This window comes from Heteronotia binoei, chromosome 5, assembly GCF_032191835.1.
Source record: "Heteronotia binoei isolate CCM8104 ecotype False Entrance Well chromosome 5, APGP_CSIRO_Hbin_v1, whole genome shotgun sequence".
In the NCBI taxonomy this organism is placed as follows: Eukaryota; Metazoa; Chordata; class Lepidosauria; order Squamata; family Gekkonidae; genus Heteronotia; species Heteronotia binoei.
In genome coordinates, this window is record NC_083227.1 from 10,219,994 (window position 1) to 10,238,214 (window position 18,221).

The 18,221-nt window shown below is 50.9% G+C and overlaps 1 protein-coding gene across 1 annotated transcript in view; it reads right to left on the bottom strand.

Annotated features, from left to right (window-relative positions):
- The window catches only part of LOC132571671 (class I histocompatibility antigen, F10 alpha chain-like), a 168,421-nt gene that overhangs the window by 127,049 nt on the left and 23,151 nt on the right, over positions 1-18,221 (bottom strand). Inside the window, exon 2 of the mRNA XM_060238463.1 lies at positions 5,280-5,564. Within this exon, the coding sequence (XP_060094446.1) occupies positions 5,280-5,564 (285 nt within the window). The remainder of the gene's footprint in view (positions 1-5,279; positions 5,565-18,221) is intronic.

Sequence of the window (18,221 nt, forward strand, 5' to 3'; positions counted from 1 at the left end):
GGAACAGCGAACTTCTTTTGAATAAGGGAAGGCAAACAAGTGCTTTAAATAGGTGTTCCCTTTATGAATTATGGCAAGAAATGAATGTGACTTCACATTCCACTAGATGGGCTGTTTTTATTTATTTCTTTATATTGAAAGTGAGCCTGGCTCCATTTGATCTGTGCTCACCTGCTGAGCATTCATTCCCCACAGGATGCTTACAAAAGGCCTTACAATCATGGCCAGAAACTTCAGCTCTCTCCCCCCACCCTTGTTTTCTTCCGACATCCCGCCTGTTGAAGATTTCTGGAAAACTCCACCACTTGTGCTATTTGGTGTCACTGGGGCTGGTCATAAAAGGCATCACGTGGTTTTGGTTCTTGGCTTTTACAACAAACCAACATGGCTTTCTGTAGCCAATGTTACATGCATTTCCATATTTTAATTTACATTTTTTTAAAAAAAAATCAAACTTTTTTTAAAAAGTGCCATCAGTCCTCTTATTGCTGGAGAAGGGGACGAGAACACACCTGAAGAGCTGGGCAAGCAGAGGCTGCCCCTTGCTAACTGCAGGTGAGCCCTCCCAGAGTCCCCCCCCCCCTTTCCTCAGCCCTGCCAAGATGCTGGTGGCTCAGCCAAGCCAGGTGGGGAGAGCGGCTGCCCTTGGTGACATCTGCCTTTGGAGCATCCCCACCTTCCTCCTGCCTGGTCCCCTCACCCCCCTGGCCTCCCCCAAATGTGGGAGGGGGAATCCGAGTGCCTGTGTCACTGCCAGACTCCCACCCTGCTTGGCCAGGGTGGATCAGAAAGCTAAAGAAGCTATTTCGCCTGACTTTAATTCTTTGGCAACTGTGTGCACAAACATACTTCAGAGGAAGACGTCTTTGCCCAGAATGGGGAATACTAGAAACAGGGCTTTAATTCAGGCCAGTCTCCCCTGGAGGTTGGGGGGCGAGGAGGGCTCCATGTTTGAGCAAACATAGATTTTTACTTAATGGATTTCACTAATTTATTCTGATTTTTTTCCAAGTAGGGGGGATGTATTTTGTGAAGACAGCTAACATCAACGGTGTCCCAAAAGCAGAATTTGTTTGTGGTTCCGGCTACAATGTCGAGATTGGTTTTGCCCACTGGCTCATAAAACACCACCTTGGTGCTCACAGTGATTTTAAAGATGAATTTACAGGGCTTCCTGTTGGATTTTTAAACAAAGGAACTGTGCACAAGTAAATGCCAGTGATTCTAATTTTTGAAGGAAAACACACAATATGTGGTTCTGCTGCAGGTTAAGATGAAATAAATATGATTCATAAAATGTATTTTCTGAGCATCCAGTATGAGCAGTGAAGGTCCCATTTAAGAAATGTGATCCTTTGCTGCCACCTAGTGGTGGAACATGCATTACTCATGAAGAATGTGGGAAGGCAGCTAATGTCAGGAGCCAGACAGGGAGAGAAATATCTGGTCTATTCTTACAAGAGCTGCATAGCTGCCAGTTTGTTTCAGAGTCCAATTCATGGTGCTCTTCATGACCCTTCAAGCTTTTTGTGGCCCACATCTCTACAGAAAGGTCTTCTCCTCCTCACAGATATTCCCATGCACCGATTCTGCTCCTCAGGCTGCGACCTGCTGGCTGCTCCACTGCTAAAGGCTGCCCGCCTGGCATCACCCACAGCCTGGGCCTCCTCCATTACAGCACCCTGCCTGCCCCCCCCCCCGGTGGTGAAAGCGACTCCCAGAGGGGGTGTGGGGTGTGCCAGCTTTACAAATTTTCAAGCGATGCCACTAAAACCACATTTTTGATCGTGATTTGTAAGCCCCTTTGAGGCATGAGGAACATGAGGGATATGTTTTAATTTAAAAAGGAATAATTTCTTTCGTAGCTACTTCTGTGCTGCAGATGCCATGGACTTGCAGTTGACTCAAAATCAATTTCCTCAGGCAGGGGTGGCCAACGGTAGCTCTCCAGATGTTTTTTTTTTGCCTACAACTCTCATCAGCCCCAGCCAGCACGGCTGATGGGAGTTGTAGGCAAAAAACATCTGGAGAGCTACCATTGACCACCCCTGCCCTAAGGGATGTGTGGCAGTTGATGCCACCAATGAAGGGGAGTCCCTCAGACGGAACTCTCCAATTGATGAAGGTCCAAATAGTACTAACATTTTTATTCTGGAGAGCAAACGCCCAAAAGTGGGCAAAGGGAGCTTTCACTCTGAACATCTCATCCCCCCCAAAATCTGCTTGATCTCTGAGGGGTTCCCAGACTTGAATCCAGCTGCCTGGAGAATAGAGCAGAAGCAGGAAGCAGACACCTTCTGAAGAAGGTTCCAGAAAGCCCAAACCTGCTTCCAGGTTGCCCCAAAACAATATCCCCTCCATAAGAGAGACAACCTGAGAACTGTGGGGAAATCACTATTATGCCATGGGGGGGGTCCCTTCCTGGAATCCCACCCCCAAGACAAGAGTCATTTCCTCTTTTTGTGCTGAGAAACCAGAAAGGCTCTGAGGCAGAGGTGACCTCACAATTGTGAACAAGGACACCAGTTGAAGCTGCATAGCCCAGGCATCCTTGAGGGAGGGCAGGGTGGTGTAGTGGTCAGAGGGAGGAACCGGATCTGGAAGACCCCGCACTCTCCCATGGAAGTTTGCCAGGAGATCTTGGGCCTGTCAAAAACTCTTGGCTTAGCCTACCTCACAGGGTTGTTGTGTGGATAAAATGGAGGCAAAGAGAATGAGACAAGCCAAAAGTGAACCCACCAATACAGAAGAAGCATCTTTCTGGCAGGCTCTTTGGAGACACTGGAAGATGATACGGGGATTCAATGTTTGTCCTTCTCAGAGGGAAGAAGATGATCAACCAGTAGTTCTCTCTGCCTCTGTGCCTCCCCCCCTCCCCCAAGATGGGGCATCAGCTGACCATGCCTCTGTCAAGACGCAACGGCCTTTTGGGGCCCACTGGACTTGGAGATGCTGCCTGGCTCTCCGGGGGCCTTTCCAAGCAGGGCCTCTTGGATTTCACCCCCTTTCGTGAGCCTGATGGAAAGCCAGTTTGGTGTAGTGGTTAAGTGTGCGGACTCTTATCTGGGAGAACCGGGTTTGAGTCCCCACGCCTCCACTTGCACCTGCTGGAATGGCCTTAGGTCAGCCAGAGCTCTCATAGGAGTTGTCCTTGAAAGGGCAGCTGCTGTGAGAGCCCTCTCAGCCCCACCCACCTCACAGGGTGTCTGTTGTGGGGGAGGAAGGGAAAGGAGATTGTGAGCCGCTCTGAGACTCTTCGGAGTGGAGGGTGGGGTATAAATCCAATATCTTCTTCTTCTTCTTCTTCTCTTCCCTCCTGCCTCGGGTGCTGGCTGCACAGTCCTGGGTCTTCTCTGGTTCCTTTGGGAGCCTGTGCCTTTTCTCCAGCCCTTCCTCAGAGAGTGATGGGAACCCTCCTCCACAGGGACCTGAGGAGCACCACACTGCTCCAGAGGGGGGGAGCTGTCTCTCTTCCCCTGCCTCCCAGCTGCCACCCCCCCCCCAATGGAGCACCACAGGGCCCTCCTCCTACTGTCTCTGCCTGGGCTCTGCTGCCAGCCCAGAGAGGGGGGCTCCTCACAGCTCATGGGGGGAGGGGGGCTCACTGCCACTGCTCATGGGAGCAACCAGGCTGCCCTCCCCTCAGCCAAAGTGGGGCCTGCTCCAGAGTCCTCCCCTCTTGAACCCCCGCCCAACCCTAGCTCCCCTTTAGCTTCCCCCAAGTGTGTGGGGGGGGCGGGAATATCTTTCCCACAGAGATTGGTCTATCCTCTCCTTATTCCCTCCTGAAGGCAGGGAAGGGAACTCCCTGTGTGTGTTTTGGGCCAAAGTCTGCTTCCAAGAAAAGAGCACCCTTCAGGAGGCGGTGTAAGGGCAGAACCCCTGCAACCCACAGATCGTGAGGGAATCCATGAGGGGGTCACAGAGCCCCCCACCACCCCCTGCTCTCCCCAGCCACAGACGCAAAAAGCCCTGTGAGAGTCTCCGCCTGGCCACTGAGGGGGCTGTGCTGGCAGCTTCAGCAGAAAGAAGTCACCACAAGCTGCGTTTTGCAAGGCGTGAGATGGAGGGAGGAAGGTTATCTGGACAGGGAAGAACTCCAGAGGCAACAAAGCCCGGTGGGGGTGGGTGGGGAAGCATCAAATAGGTTGCCCTTACTTTAAAGCGGGAGACTGAAGAGAAGGGCTCCTGGTGTTCCTAGTGCAGCCCCCCCCCCTCACAGCAACAGCCCTGCAGAGAGGTGGGGGGGGCTCTCATCAGGGTCTTGGGGCTTGCTTGGAGGACACAGCGTGCAGCACCCCTCCTGCAGCTGAGTGGGGTGGGACCAGTGGATGCCTGGGGGGGGAGGCCTTGGGGGTGTCAGAGGTGGGCTCCCTGAGCTCTGAGAGGAAGGCAGGCAGGCAGGGTCCAAGAGCAATGGGGGGGGGGGCTGAAGTGGGCCTGAACCACCCATAGCAGCCCTCCCTCTGCTGCTGCTTCTATGTCCCCCCCAGGCCTGCAAGCTGAGCCTAGCGGGAGGGCACCTCCAGCCCAGGAAGGGACCCAGCCCCTCCCTGGGGAAATTGGGAGGGGAGAGATTACTAGGAGGAAATAGTGCAGGATGGGCAGAGGGAAGTGGGAGGGGGGAGATCCCCAACTCTACTATTGCTTCTCTCAGGTAATGGGGAAGGGGTGGTGTCAGGCTTTTTTATGGGGGGGGGGGGCTGTTGTCTACTGTATCTGCTTCCCCAACAGAAGTTGTATTTCTCCCATCTAGAACTGGGTGGCATCATCAGCCCCTCCTCCCATTGTGGGGGCTGCTACCAAAGGGGGGGTTACCTTTGATTCCATCCCCCAAGAGTGGTGAGGCAGGGCCCTCTTTCGCCCTTAGGGGTGGGAGGGGGCTGTCACCTTAAGGGGGGGACATGAATTTCTGAAGTAAAAAATAACCACAAGTTTATCTCCAGGGAGAAGCACCCCCCCCCACACACACACACATATATAAAGTCCTCCCTTCTTCCACCAGGCAGCAGCCCCTCCACAGCCTATAGGAGAAATGGGGGAGGGACTGCCGTACCCACTTCCTTTCATCCCTCCCAACCCCACCCCACCCCAGGATGGCCAGCCTGCCTTTGATCTCCCCCTCTGGGGCCAAGGGGAGGCGCAGCTGCCCACTCCCCTCCCCACATATCTGCTTCAATGGGGGGCTTCTTCCCCCTCCCTCCTGAGGTGCAGCCCCTCCCCCTCCTCTTGCCCTGGGGAGGGGGGATGCTGTGGCCGGCCCCTCCCCCTCCCCTCACCTGTGCCGTTCTTCTGGTGGAAGCGATCCCGCAGCGTCACCAGGTCCACTCGGTACACAGCCTCTATGCCCTGCAACATCTGGGTATTCCTTTCCCAGTACTGGGGGTCCTCCTTCCCCACCTTCTCCATCCAGGGGACTTGAGGAATATCTCTTTTTGTGATGCTGTCATAGCGATCGATGAGCTGGTCATCCACGTAGCCCACCGTGATGAACTGGGGCAGCCCCGAACCAGGCTCAGACACTGCTGTGTAGAAGTAGCGCAGGGAGTGGGGGGAGGAGGAGCCTGGGGCAAAGAGAAAGGGGGGCAGAGTTAAGGGGGTTGCCATTGAGGAAGGGCTCCCCAGACCCCCACCCCTGTTTGGAGACCCAGGCTAAGTGGGGCTGAGGGGGATGAAAGAGGAGAGGGAATAAAATGGGGCAAGGAATGGGGAGAGGGGATCTGAGAGCCTGAGGAGAGGGAAGAGAAGTGGGGAAATACCAAAGGAAGAGGACCAGATGCAGCCTAGGCTTGCCAACTTCCAGGGGGGACCTGGACATCTCACAGATGCACTACTTGTCACCAGACATCAGAGATATCAGTTCCTCTGGAGAAAATGGCTCCTAGGGAAGGCGGAGTCTATGGCATTCGACCACCCCTAAGCTCCTCCCCTTCCCTTTGCTCCACCCTGAAATCTCCAGGAATTTCCCAACCCGGAACTGGACTGAAAAAACTGGTTTCTTCAGAAGAAGACAGAACAGAACTACTTTGGCTCACTGGCAACGCCTGCCTGGATGACCCCACGTAGAAATTGATTTTTAAAAACTTAACACAACTACACAGAAACAGTTAATATTTAAAAAAGAGAACTCCCTGGATGGGCCAGCTGAAGCCCTCGTGGAGAAAATCTCCTGCAGCCAATATTTCTGGGCAAGGGGAGAAATGTGGTGAGTCCCTTATAGGAAATGATCCCAAAACAAAGACAATCTTAGAAAAGAAAGAAAGAAAGAAAGAAAGAAAGAAAGAAAGAAAGAAAGAAAGAAAGAAAGAAAGAAAGAAAGAAAGAAAGAAAGAAAGAAAGAAAGAAAGAAAGAAAGAAAGAAAGAAAGAAAGAAAGAAGGGAGGGAGGGAGGGAGGGAAGTTCAGACCAATGTCTGAGTTATAATAATAATAATTATACTTTTTATTTATATCCCGCCCTCCCCGCCAGGGCAGGATCAGGGCGGCTCACAACATACGAATGTAATATACAATGAAACCATACATAGTAATTACAATTACAATAATAAAATCATCATTAAACCATTAACAACTGTATTAAAAATGAACATTGTGGTGCTATAACTTAGGTCTTAATAAAATTCAGTGGCTAAAACGTATCCAGTGAAACTTTCTTGGCTCGGTATTAGGTGAAGGCTATTTTGAAGAGGTAGGTCTTACAGGCCCTGCGGAATTGATCTAAACATCGCAGGGCCCGTACCTCCTCCAGGAGTTGATTCCACAGCAATGAGGCTGCAATGGAGAAAGCCCAATCCCGGGTGGTCTTCAATCTGGCCTCCCTTGGCCCAGGGATATTCAGCTGGTTCTTTCCAGCTGACCTCAGTGCTCTCTGGGGTTCATATGGGGAAAGACGGTCGCTCAAGTAGGCAGGTCCTCGGCCATATAGGGTTTTAAAGGTAACAACCAGCACTTTGTAACTGACTCGGTACACCACTGGCAGCCAGTGCAGCCTGCGCAGACCCGGACGTATGTGCTCCCATCTCGGGAGCCCCAACAGCAGCCTAGCCGCCGCGTTCTGCACCAGCTAGGGGAGGGACGGTGGCTCAGCGGTAGAGCATCTGCTTGGGAAGCAGAAGGTCCCAGGTTCAATCCCCGGCATCTCCAACTAAAAAGGGTCCAGGCAAAGAGGTGTGAAAAACCTCAGCTTGAGACCCTGGAGAGCCGCTGCCAGTCTGAGAAGACAATACTGACTGATGGACCAAGGGTCTGATTCAGTATAAGGCAGCTTCATATGTTCATGTTCAACTGCAGCCGCCGAGTTCGGCACAAGGGCAGCCCCATGTAGAGGGCATTACAGTAATCCAGTCTCGAGGTGACTGTAGCATGGATCACCGTTGCTAGGTCCCGACGCTCCAGGAAGGGGGCCAACTGCTTCGCCCGTCGAAGATGAAAGAACGCGGACTTGGCAGTGGCCGCTATCTGCGCCTCCATTGATAATGAAGGCTCCAGAAGAACCCCCAGGCTCTTGACCCTATGGGCTGCTTTCAGCAGCACACCATCAAAAACCGGTAAGGGGATTTCCCTTCCCGAGGCACCGCGGCCCAAGCAAAGGACCTCTGTCTTCGTTGGATTCAACTTCAGCCCACTTAGCCTGAGCCAACCTGCCACGGCCTGCAATGCTAGGTCCAGGTTTTCTGGGACGCAGTCAGGTCGGCCGTCCATTAGTAGATAGAGCTGGGTGTCATCCTAGTATTGGTGGCACCCAAGCCCAAACCTCCAAGCAATCTGGGCAAGGGAGCGCATGTAGATGTTAAATAACATTGGAGAGAGAACTGCACCTTGTGGCACCCCACACACTAGTGGGTGCCTCCGGGACAGCTCTCTCCCAATTGCCACCCTTTGTCCCCGTCCATCAAGGAAGGAGGAAAGCCACTGTAAGGCCGACCCCCTAATTGTAATTGATATTTAAAATTGTTATGTTGTTTTATGATTCATGGGATTCCCATGTCTGTCAGCCGCCCTGAGCCCGCCTCGGCGGGGAGGGCGGGATATAAAAATAAAAATAAAAAATAAAATATTATTATTATTAATCCCTGTGTCGGCGAGCCGGCGGGCCAGTAGCCGATGGTTGACTGTGTCGAACGCAGCCGACAGGTCTAACAGCATCAGTACCGCCACGCCGCCTCGATCCAGATGCCGCTGGAGGTCATCCACCAAGGCGACCAGCACTGTCTCCATCCCATGGCCCGGACGAAAGCCGGACTGGTGGGAGTCTAAGGCGGAAGTGTCATCCAAAAAACTCTGTAACTGTAGCGCCACTGCCCTCACAATAACTTTACCTAGAAATGGTAAGTTCGAGACCGGTCGGTAATTCGCCAATTCGGCCGGATCTGCTGTACTTTTTTTCAAGAGAGGGCGGACCATAGCCTCTTTCAAAGCTGTTGGAAATTGCCCTTCCAAGAGGGATCTATTTATGATATCCCGTACAGGATATCTAAGCTCCCTCTGGCAAGATTTAATTAGCCAGGAGGGGCATGGATCCAGATCACAAGTTGTAGGGCGCACAGTAGAGAGAATTCTGTTGACTTCCCCTAGGCTAAGTGTGTCGAAGTGGTCCAAGATAAAATCAGAAGACAGGCACGGAGCCTCGGGTTCTTGTACTGTATTCCACTGTAATGTGGCGGGAAGGTCCTGGTGGAGCGACGAGATTTTATCTGCAAAAAATTTCGCAAAAGCCTCACAGCCTATTTCCAATTCTCTCATGTTTGGTCTGCCTTGAGGCAGAGTAGTCAAATTCTCAATTATCTTAAATAATTGTGCCGGGTGTGAATTTGCAGACGCAATCCTAGCCGCAAAGTAATCTTTCTTTGCGGCTTTGACAGCCATCTCATAAGACTTCATAAACGTTCTGTAGGATGTTCTCGTCGCTTCATCACGAGTATGCCGCCACCGCCTCTCTAGTCGTCTGAGTCCCTGTTTCAGCTGGCGTAACTCTGAGGTGTACCATGGAGCCAGCCTATTACGGGGATGCAGAGGACGCCGGGGTGCGATCTCGTTGATGGCCCTGGATAACCTGTCGTGCCAGGTCTCTACCAGGTCATCAAGGGAATCGCTAGGCGGCCAGGGATCCCGCAGAGCCGTTTGGAACCACTTAGGGTCCATCAGACTCCGCGGGCGAGCCAAAATAGGCTCGCCACCCATACAAGGTTGGGGTGGCGCACCCACACGAGCCTTGAGGGCTAGGTGATCCGACCATGGTACCGCTTCTACAGCGATATCATCCACCAAAATCCCGTACGCAAAGATCAAGTCTAACATGTGCTCGGCCTGACGCGTGGGAGTGGTAACAAATTGGGAGAGTCCCAGTGTCGCCATGGAAGACACTAGGTCCTGCGCCTGATTGGAGGCCATGTCATCCGCATGGACATTGAAATCACCCAAGACTATAAGCCTTGGGAACTCCAATGCCCAGCTTGCCACGGCCTCCATCAGGGAAGGCAGGGCGCTGGCCGGTGCGTTGGGCGGACGGTACACCAGCCAGATCGCCAACCCCTCCCCCACATCCCACGCCAAACCAGCACACCCCAGACCGTCGATCGTTGGAGCCGGGAGAGCCCTGAGTTCTGCAGCAAAGTACCCACACATTGTCCCACTCAAAAGGAGGCCCCTGGTGTGGCAAATACCAAGGTCCTGATGTGGGGAACTGCAGGTTGACCCCATGCAGAAAGACTGGAGGGGGGAAAGCAGGTGGAGCAGAAATTTCCAAATAATCCAGAACAACCAACAGGTTTCCAAGATTTTGTATTTTCTCCTGATGATACTCAGAAACATAAAAAGATCCAGAAATTTCTGAGGACTCCTGCATTTTCCTGTGTTTTTTCTTTGCCTCCTATGGGGACACACGACTGCTCCGCCTGTTCTACGTTTTGAGTCATTAGTTTTAAAACCCCGTAATCCCCTTTGTGTCTAAGGGAGAAAAGTGCAATAGGAGTTAAAGAAGTAAGTAAGGCAGAGAAACTGAAGTCAACGCAGCAGTGACTGTCTTCTCAAACCTAACCTTCTTTATTGGGAGAACATTAAAATGTCAGATAAAACCAGACTGGGAGGTATATTTTTCAGACTGTCGGTGCATTCATTTTATCCAAACAAATTAAGGATCCCTGCAGGGCTTGGAGAAAGATCTGCAGGCCAACCAAGTGGCATCCCATCACAAAAACTCACAGGCCTTTTTTTGTAGCAGGAGCTCCTTTGCATATTAGGCCACACCCCCTTGATGTAACCAATCCTCCACGAGCTTCCAGGCCTCTTTGTACAGGGCCTACTGTAAGCTCTTGGAGGATTGGCTACATCAGGAGGATTGGCTACCATGTGGCTTGATATACAAAGGAGCTCCTGCTACAAAAAAAAGCCCCGAAAACACATTTGTTATTTAAGGCATCAGCCCCTCCCCAAACAGTGTGTTGTTTCAAGATAATTTCAACTTCCTGCTATCATCGAAAAAGAGAGTCTGAAAAAGGCAGAACTTCCAACGCTGAACTTTCAGATTTCACCAGTTTAAGAAAACGGGACACCTGCATGATGTGAAATACGTTCCCAGCTAGCAAAAGCTTGGCATTGATTTCATCTATCAGTCATCCTTCCTGTGAAGACTCCAGGAGGCCCACAGAACGACAGAGCCCTACAAGAAAGGCCAGTAAAACAGGTCCAAGAAACACTGGATTTTACCAGCAGAGAAACAACTAAATGAAAAATTTAATCACCTGACAAACGAATCAATCTGAGGGGGAGAAAGAAAAAAGGGGGGGGGGGGTGCCTACAATTTCTCCACAGACAAGCTCAAACCTGGTTCCTTTTATTTCAAAAAGTGCCTTTTGAAACACTTCCATTTTACTAAAACACCTTTTATGAGGCCTTCCTGAACAGTCATAAAACATTCAGAACCAGACACAAAAATCAGATAAACCCTCCATACACTTGAAGAACAGACTCTGCTAAGAATAACAAGACATTGGAAACTGGGAAAAGAATTTTAAAAAATCAGTCCAAGGTCAAGACAGACTGGAGAGCTTTCACTAGATAAGCACCTGGCAAATCTCTCCGGGGGGAGGGGATCCAGGGCTAGAAATGAGGTGCCGCCACTGAGAAGGCCCTGTCCTGTTGACCACTCGCTCTCCTGCCGAAGACAAGGGATACCCAGAACCAGGAAAAGGCTGTCTCCCAAAAATCAGAGAAGATGAGCAGGTACTTTTACATTTTTATTTTAGCAGATTTAGTGTACCGAGCTTGCTGGGGGGAAAGTGTAAAAGACCGGGGAAGGCAATGGCAAACCACCCTGTAAAAAGTCTGCCATGAAAACATTGTGACAGCAACATTGCCCTAGAGTCAGAAACGACTGGTGCTTGCACAGGGGACCTTTCCTTTTCCTTTTAGCATAGCATATCAGAGGCGGCCAATGGTTTTGGCCCAGAAGGGAGAGGATTGTCCACCTTCAGGGGCTGGAGCCACCCCACAATCCACATCCCCCCAGCCAGGGAAGATCCACCCCCTCTCTGCTCCCAGGAGGAAGAGGAAGCATTTCCCACGGAAGGTGCATCCAGACAGAATTAAGTGTCCAATCATGCACAGAGCCCTCCCCCCAATGAACAAGGAGGGGACATTTCTGAGGAGCCTACTAGGTAAAGCTCAGGATTATCGTTATTCCTATTTATGGTCCACCTTTGTCAGGGGCAAGAGGCAGACTACAAGTATGATAAAATGCAGTGGGAAAGAAACAGGGAAACGGGCAAGCAGAAACGCCTCTTAAAAGGCAACAAGACAAATCAGTGTGGAATAGACAGTGAACTCATTTGCATATTAAGCCACTCCCCCTAATGTCACCATTTTTTCACACACACTTTTCTTCCTCAAAAAATCTACTTCAAACACTGTTGCAGTGACCAGACACCCTATTTAAAGCTCCCTGGAGTTTTCCCAGGTCACCTGCCCCTTCAGAATAATCCTTCCACACACCCCTTTTCCTTCTCTTCTGATTAATGGGTCTGTTCTAGGTTGGGGGAAGTGGGCTTCAGAACTGGGTTTTTAAACAATTCCACAGCAAGCCAAGTCACTGACATTCATCCCCCACCCCCATTTTGATCAAAAGCCATTTTCAAAAGAATGCTTGAATGTGAGGTTTCTTCAAAGGGCACAAAAGCTGATTTAGTTCTATATGCCTCAACTTTCAAGTTTGTGGCTTTCCGGCTCCCCTGTGATCTCTCCCACCAGATCAGCAGCCATTTTGAGCAAGATCAGCTACAAAGAGAATGAAGCCAAGCCGGAAACCACTTCTGACACCCAGCACAACTTGGGGGGGGGGGTTTCTTCCCCTTCAAATGACAAGCCCAAAAGAAGAAAAAGAGATTGGATTTATACCCCGTCCTTCACTTGGAGTCTCCAGGGCTGCCAGGTCTATGCTGGAAAATACCTGGAGACTTTGGGGGTGGATCCGGGAGAGAGGAGGGAGGGACCTCAGCATGGTCCAATGCCCTAGAGTCCGTCCTTCAAAGCAGCCCTTTTCTCCAGGGGAGCTGATCTCTGACAGCTGGAGGTCAGTTTTCAAAGTGGGAGATCTCCAGGCCCCACCTGGAGGCTGGCAACCCTAGAGGTCTCAGAGTGGCTTACAGTCTCCTTCTCTTCATCTCCCCACAACAGACACGCTGTGAGGTAGGCAGGGCTGAGAGAGCTCTGAGAGAACTGCTCTTTGTGAGACCAGCTCCTTCAAGGACTGTGACTGACCCAGGGTGACTCAGTAGCTGCACATGGAGAAGCGGGGAATCAAACCTGGTTCTCCAGGATTAGAGTCCGCGCTCTTAACTGCTCCACCAAACTGGCTCTCACAGGCAGCCACAGTGGCCCACAACAAAACCCAGGGAAGACCTTTCATTTCATTTCTTGTGACACTTTCAATGGGACGGCCTCTGTTCTTTGCCTTCTCCTCTCAACATCAGAGGTATCAGCCACACCCACTGAAGCCACCAAAATACCTGTCCTACACAGGATACTGGCCGACAGCCCACAAGATCATCACCTGAAACGTTCCCCCAATGCCACCATTTGTTTTTAACTTCCCTCCTGACAAAAACGTCTGGTGAGCTGGAAATCTTGCCCACTGTTTTTGGAGGGGTTGGGCCAAAGAAAAGGTTTTAGGTGGCTTCTCTGTGGCAAGGGCTACAGAGGGAGGCTTCTGGAGTTCTGGCCCCACTGATGGACCTCCTGAGGGCACCTGGTTTTTGTGGCCACTGTGTGACACAGAGTGTTGGACTGCATGGGCCATTGGCCTGATCCAGCATGGCTTCTCTTATGCTCTTATGTGACACAGAGTGTTGGACTGCATGGGCCATTGGCCTGATCCAGCATGGCTTCTCTTATGCTCTTATGTGACACAGAGTGTTGGACTGCATGGGCCACTGGCCTGATCCAACATGGCTTCTCTTATGTTCTTATGTGACACAGAGTGTTGGACTGGAGGGGCCACTGGCCTGATCCAACACGGCTTCTCTTATGTTCAGGACCTAGAAAGCCTCAGGAGTTCCAGGATCCAACAGGAGGGAAACCAGGATCGGTTCCCCCACCTCACAGCCCTTCAACAACTCCCTGTCCTCCTCACCCCAGCCTGACCCCCAGGGGAAATGGTTGGATGCCACGAGAGGCGGATGGTCAGATTCGGAAAAACACAAGAGATGACCTTAGTCTGAAAACACTAAACCCCCTTCTGAGGGAGTGAGCCCCACAAAACTCAAGGGGACTTTTCCCCCAAGGAAACCTGTCCAGAGGACCTCCCTGTTTCTGAAGCACATTAGAACCCCCATCAAGAGGTCTGTGTGTGATAATTCACAAGAAGAAGAAGCAGGATTCTGAAGAGGCAGCACAGAAATATTCAACATAAACAAACTGGGGATAATTCCCTCTTTGTGCTTCTCCAGCTTTTGTGTAGGCTCAGCTAAGCAAGAACAGCCCCGTGATGCAGAGTGGTAAAGCTGCACTCGGAGTCTCTGCTCACGACCTGAGTTCGATTCCAGAGGAAGCTGGGTCAGGTAGCCAGCTCGAGGTTGACTCAGCCTTCTATCCTTCCGAGGTCGGTCAAATGAGTGCCCAGCTTGCTGGGGGGAAAGTGTAATGACCGGGGAAGGCAATGGCAAACCACGCGTAAAAAAAGGTCTGCTGTGAAAACGTTGTGAAAGCAGCATCACCACAGAGTCCGAAACGACTGGTGCTTGCACAGAGGATCTTTCCTTTCCTTCCAGCTAAGCAAGAGTGAGTGGTCACAGCACAGAGCATCCCGTGCAATGCATGACAGAGCAGGGGCTCAGAAACTGGGTCTCCCTCATCCAAATCCAACACTCTCTCTAACCGCAATACCACACCTGACTCTCAGAAACGACTGTGAGAAGCCTTTTGACTGAGGGGAACACAACCCATGGTTCACTGTCTTCTTCTAGGTCTGAATGGACACAAGGGTCTTCTTGTGCACCCACAGAGGTTAAGTCAGCTAAATCAGGAAGCCAACACGGACTGTGGTTGTGAACGTGCTCCTTGTGTGCGTACCTGAGGCCTGGACAGACATCTCCCATCCTCTGATATGGGGGCAACTAGTCTCCAGGTAATTTTCTGCCTTCTCAAGTGCTGTGGCTAGCTGGGCCCAAAGAGATCTCTTTGGATGGTGCCCCTGGCAGGTGTCTGGAAGGCCACGATGGGCACAAGGCCGACCCATCTACCGAGCCCCAGTACTGCACCGGCACTCTTGGAGATTGTGGCCCCCAAAAGGGCTGCTTGGCCAGCAAACTGGCCCTCAAGTCAAGTCTGGAGAAGCTGTTAGAATGGCGCCTGTCTAGGATCTGGGAGATCCAGGTTCAATTTCCTCCTCTACCTGGGAGAGGGATCCCCAACCATCACCCCCTGCCTCGCCCACCATCGCACTCTCCACATCTCTTCCGCAAATGCCCTTCTGCAGCCTCCAGGGCCCGAGGAAAGAAGAGGAGGGAGGGATCCCCACAAGGACTGAAACCTCAAAAATGCAAAACCCACAGGGAGCCACCAAAGGGACTGCACATTTAGGGAAGGTGCAAATCTAACAATCCCAAACATTTGGTCCTTGGATGCTATAATAAAAAGCCTTCCTTCTCTAGTTTATAACTTTCCTGAAAATAGTCATTCCCGAGGTTTGAAAGGACTGTTGAGACGGGGGTGGGGGGAAGCAGTCAGGCACATAACATAGGAGCACACATGGATGACCCCCTTCCCAAACCACCCCTTTCTGAATAATTCATAACCTCTCCAGGTCCCGTCTTGCTTGGCCCAAACTCAACTTCTGCATGGGGGGGGGTCCTTATTCCCTCCCCTCAAGCCCCGGCCACTGTGACGGGCTGCATGTTTATGCAAGGGTCAAAGACTTGCACTGGATGGAACACTCAGTGAGTGACAGGTGGCGGAACTCACTGTGATTGTCCAACAGCCTCTAACTGTCAAACAGTGACAGCTGAGAGAGGCGGTTAGAGAGAGCTCGTCAGTGGGAGGGGCAAGGCTTCTTTTGAGCAGGAACGCAGTTCTGGCCGACTTGGTGCCAGGGGGTGTGGCCTAATATGCCAATGAGTTCCTGCTGGGCTTTCCCTACCAAAAAAGCCCTGGTGAGAGACGCTGAAGAGACTTGGAAGGAGCTAGCAGACGCTCTTTTGGGAGGCTCTCCATTTTGTGACAGAGTGTTGTTACTGGAAACGCTTGAGTTTCCTCTTTTCCAGTAACAGTGTAACAAGGCAGAGCCAGTTTGCAAGGCTCTGGAGAGGAGTCCGATCCCAGAACTAGCAGGCAGCCTCCGTTGGTGTGAAAGAACAGAAACACATTTTGAGAGGGACCAAGGTTCCTGCGTCAGTTTAATATCCCTGGGGAAAGACTGCTCTCCCAGCAGAAAGACGGGACTTGGCAAAAGGGTTTGAGGTGTCAGGGTGAAGGGCCCTCAAAACTGCCCAAGTCCAGTGCTATAGCCAGGGCTTTTATTTTTATTTTTTTTAAAGCCCAGCAGGAAGTCATTTGCATATTAGGCCACACCCCTGACATCCCCGTGGTTTCACATGGGGATTTTTGTAGAGTGCGCCCAGCAGGAACTCATTTGCATATCAAGCCACACCTCAAATGCCAAGCTACCCGGAACTGCGTTCTTGTGCATTCCTGCACATAATAATAATAAATAAATGTAATAAAAAAGGTCCGGGGTTATAGCACCTCCTGAGAAGAGGATAACTAGTCAGCCAGGGTGAAGTGGGCGACACCCACACGATTGAGTTTATTTTTAATGAGTGTTCTCTGGCTGAGGGAAACACAGTATCTTATAAAATAATAAGTTGCCTGTAAAGGAGTTCTGTGCTCAGTTTTGTTTTCTGCCTGCCCACAGAGTCTAATCCTAGAAACCCCTGTGCCAATTTCACCCCTTCCCAGCCAATCTGTTTGAAGAAATCGAATTCTGGGTTTTAAAATAAGCACTATCAGTGCCATTTATTTTTGTTTCTGATGGGTAAAATTTTGAACACCTGAGGTACTGGGACAGGTGTGACAGAAATAAAGCGGTCCCCTTTGCCCCTCCGGCCCTGGCTCATCTCAGCCATGTTTTTGGGGAGGAGCTCTAATGTGGAACAGGCAAGTCATCATAATGAAATATAATCATAGAGTTGGAAGGGATCTCCAGGGTCATCTAGTCCAACCCCCTGCACACTGCCTATTAGCCACCCATAGTAATTGCCACAGCATATTATTGGAACTGTCTGGGGCAGTGATGCTCTGTATTCTCGGGCTTGTGGGGGGAGGTAAAGTGGGGCTTCTAGCCCCACTTGTGAACCTCCTGATGGCACTTGGGGCTTTTTTTCGCCCGTGTGTGACACAGTGTTGGACTGGATGGGCCACTGGCCTGATCCAACATGGCTTCTCTTATGTTCTTATGTACCCAGAGGTGAGTGGGTGTTCCAAACGGGTGCAAAGGCCCTTCCAGCCTCTGGGAAATAAAACTGGCATCTCCCAGTAGGTTCTTTCCCAGAAGAGAGTTCTGGAAGCCCAAACCAGGCCCTCTCCACCTTCCACAAGACGACATAAGGTAGCCAAGCTAGATCTGACCATGATCCAGAATCCCCTCTCCAACAGCAGTTATTCGGCTCATAGAGCAGGAAGGGACCTCCAGGGTCATCTAGTCCAACTGACTGCACTCTGCAGGGAGTATAAATAAAAGTCACCTAGTGGTGGGTAGGTGCTCCAAAGGGGTGCAAAGGCTCTTCCAGTCTCCAAGAAACAAAACTGGCACCTCCCAGCAGGTTCTGACTCAGAAGGGGAAAAAGGTAAAAGTCGGATCTACACGGATCTTCATGAATTCATATGATTTTTACATTGAAATGAAATCAAACCACTTCAATCCTATAGATCCTGTCTTAGACTATAGGCAGGACCACAAAAATCATGCCTCCACAAATTCGTGGCACCTCAGCAATGCAAAAACTGGCTTCCAAAGCACGGATCCTCATGAATTCATATGATTTTTATGGTGAAATGAAATCAAACCACCATCATGTTGTAGATCCTCTCTTAGACTATAGGCAGCACCAGAAAAATCATGCCTCCACAAATTTGTGGCACCACAGCACTGAAAAAACATGTTTCCAAACCACGGATCCTCATGGATCCTCATGATTTTTGCTTTGGGCCACCCCAAGATAACCAGCCAATCACATATCATGTCCATGGGCAGATGTTGCACCACAGAAATCATGGATCCACGGCTCCGTGGCAGCGCCAGGGACCAAAAACTTGATTTTGGACCACGGATCCTCATGGATCCATGTGATTTTTGGCTTGGATCCCCCCAAGCCCTCCATCCAGTCACATATCATGTCCATGGGCACAGTTTACACCACAGAAATCATGGATCCACGGCTTCGTGGCAGCGCCAGGGACCAAAAACTTGATTTTGGACCACGGATCCTCATGGATCCACATGATTTTTGCCTTGGATCCCCCCAATCCCTCCATCCAGTCACATATCATGTCCATGGGCACAGTTTGCACCACAGAAATCATGGATCCACGGCTTCATGGCAGCGCCAGGGACCAAAAACTTGATTTTGGACCACGGATCCTCATGGATCCACATGATTTTTGCTTCTGATCCCCCCAAGACCTCCATCCAGTCACATATCATGTCCATGAGCAGAGTCTGCACCACAGAAATCG